Here is a 2222-nt window from a genome sequence, read left to right as displayed (position 1 = left end):
CAGGAACTCAGAGACAACTAAATCCGTCCTGTTGCAATGAAGGGGGCACGGTGTCTCAGGCTGGATGAACCCAGCAGTAAGACCACTCCAGCTTGAGGGGCACTACTTTTGTTTGCCTTGTCCCTCTTGGCTGCCTCTGCCTTCCCCTCAGATCTGATACCCTGTCTAGTTCATTGTTGTGGGTTCATAGCATTCATTTTAACTTCTCATGTGAACAACGTGTCTGAGTGACAGGCAGACCCAGCCTCCAGTTACATTCATTCCTTCCCCTCCCCTACCCGAGGCAGCTCTATCTTCAAAAGGAGGGCCCAGAAAACTGGAGACACATGACAATCTCCTGGATGAAGGCTACTGTTCTTGAAGACTAGATATATTTCTCTAGATTTCTGTTCAGTGTTCTAGAAGTCTGAGTTACAGATTATAAAATTTTTCAGTCTAGTTCTTGCAGGCTTCAAGTGTATGTAGAGTTTTCTCTTTGTGACCTCTTTAAGTTCAGGCTCGGAGGATTTGTAGAAGTAATTCAGGGGCAAAAATTCAACAGAGGTTGGGTTCAGTAAAAGGGAATGTGATTTAGTTGGTAAGCATGCTACATCAGAGTGAGCTAGGCAGCTCCTTCCAGTTGCACATGCTTTCTGGTGGGGCTGGAGGTATTTTGTGAGAGCTACACACTTGCCTGCTGGGCTGAACCCTGGTACTTCCTTTCTATGCTGCAGAAATGCTAGAGACTTCGAGACCTGGGTGACTCTGGGGAGAGAGAAGCCTGAAGCCATGCAGTCCATCATGTGATGGCTGTGTGCACATGCAGGATGCTTTAGATCATGGCTGACTAACTCTGGATCATCTCTTTCCCACTAGATGCTGTAGAAGAAACCAAACCTACTGAAAGTGCCCAGCAGGAAGAGGTGAAAGAAGAAGAGAGCAAGGCGGACCAAGAAAATGCCTGAACATTAAGAAATTACTCCCCGTTGCCCCTCCCTCCCTCCCCCTATCCTCTATCCTTCCTTCCCACCCCAGTCTTGATCTCCCCCCTTCCCGCTCACATCTGTGAGCCTGTCCATCCCTCTCCCATTCCCACTTATACCCTTTTTCTCTCTGTCTGGCAAACATTTAAAGAAAAAAAAAAAAAGCAGGAAAAATCCCAGTCAAACAGTGTGGCTTAAACATTTCTTTGTTTCTTGGTGTTGTTATGGCGAGTTTTTTGGTAATGATGATCCAATCATTTTGGGAAAATTCTTGCACTGTATCAGAGTTCTTTGATCTGGCGCGTGCGTGTGTCTGTCTGCCCACCGCGAGCGCACTCTCTCTCTCTCTCTCTCCTCTCTCTTCTCCAAGTGTGTGTGTGTGCAATGTTACCTTCATCCGAGGAGTCCAAACTCACCGAATGAGTTAAATCAAAAGAGGGAAAAAAAAAATTCCTTTTCTTCCTTTTTCAATGTGATGGAATGAACGAAAGAAAAGAAAAAAAAGACCAAATCCAACAACAAATGAATGAAAAATAATACTAAAAATTCAGTTTGTTTACAGAACTAAAACAACAACAAAAATGTGCCAATTAGCGTAATGCTTGGCTCCAGGCTCCTTTTTCAAACTGAACAATAATTATAATAAATGAGAATAATGATCATTAATACCACCGTGTCGCATTTCTATGCTGCTGTACATCCTGCTGGCCTGTGGTCTTTGGTGGGCCACTTCTTGGGTGGTCCCGCTGTGCTCCTTGGCCACCAGTCAGTAGCCAACCACTCTCCCTGGCACTGCTGAGGGGATTTTTAAGGGAAGTAGGCTTGGATTTTGAGCGAGGTGTTAGCACTGACTAGCATAAATTACGAAAGTAGCAAAATCAGGTTTAGGAAAGAAAAAAATAAGAGGCCCTCTAGAGGACCTCTAGGCTCTGATTTGAACAATTATGGTTACCTTGGAGGGATGTGCCAGCAGAGGGACCAGCTTTACTCCATGCTGAAGGTCTGACCCCTGCTGAGGAGTGCATCAAGGACCATGAGGGGACAGGGTCCCAGGGCCTGAGTTCCCCCTGGCAGCAGGGTGATGCTCGCCCCATCAGGCTGGAGTTGGAGAAGTCACTGAGTAGCATAGTGCGGCCCTCCAAAAATGTTCTGTTTGGCAAAATAAATTGGGCCAGTGCATTGAATAAATAGGCACGAGTGCAGGACAAGGACTGGAGGGGTAGGAGCCAGTTGATGGGGCTTTGAGAAATACCTCATTCC

General features: G+C 46.2%; 1 protein-coding gene across 1 annotated transcript in view; it reads left to right on the top strand.

The window, feature by feature from the left end:
- Positions 1–1628, top strand: part of GAP43 (growth associated protein 43) — a gene marked incomplete at its 5' end in the record, with an annotated part of 24000 nt that extends 22372 nt beyond the window's left edge. Inside the window, one exon of the mRNA XM_010130954.1 lies at positions 856–1628. Coding sequence (XP_010129256.1) covers positions 856–944 — 89 coding nt within the window. The remainder of the gene's footprint in view (positions 1–855) is intronic.
- Positions 1629–2222: the final 594 nt, after the last annotated feature.

The sequence above is a fragment of the Buceros rhinoceros genome, unplaced genomic scaffold, assembly GCF_000710305.1.
Source record: "Buceros rhinoceros silvestris isolate BGI_N320 unplaced genomic scaffold, ASM71030v1 scaffold1772, whole genome shotgun sequence".
In the NCBI taxonomy this organism is placed as follows: domain Eukaryota; kingdom Metazoa; phylum Chordata; class Aves; order Bucerotiformes; family Bucerotidae; genus Buceros; species Buceros rhinoceros.
The sequence above is the reverse complement of the archived record's forward strand: the minus strand, read 5'-3'. Positions and strand labels throughout refer to the sequence as shown.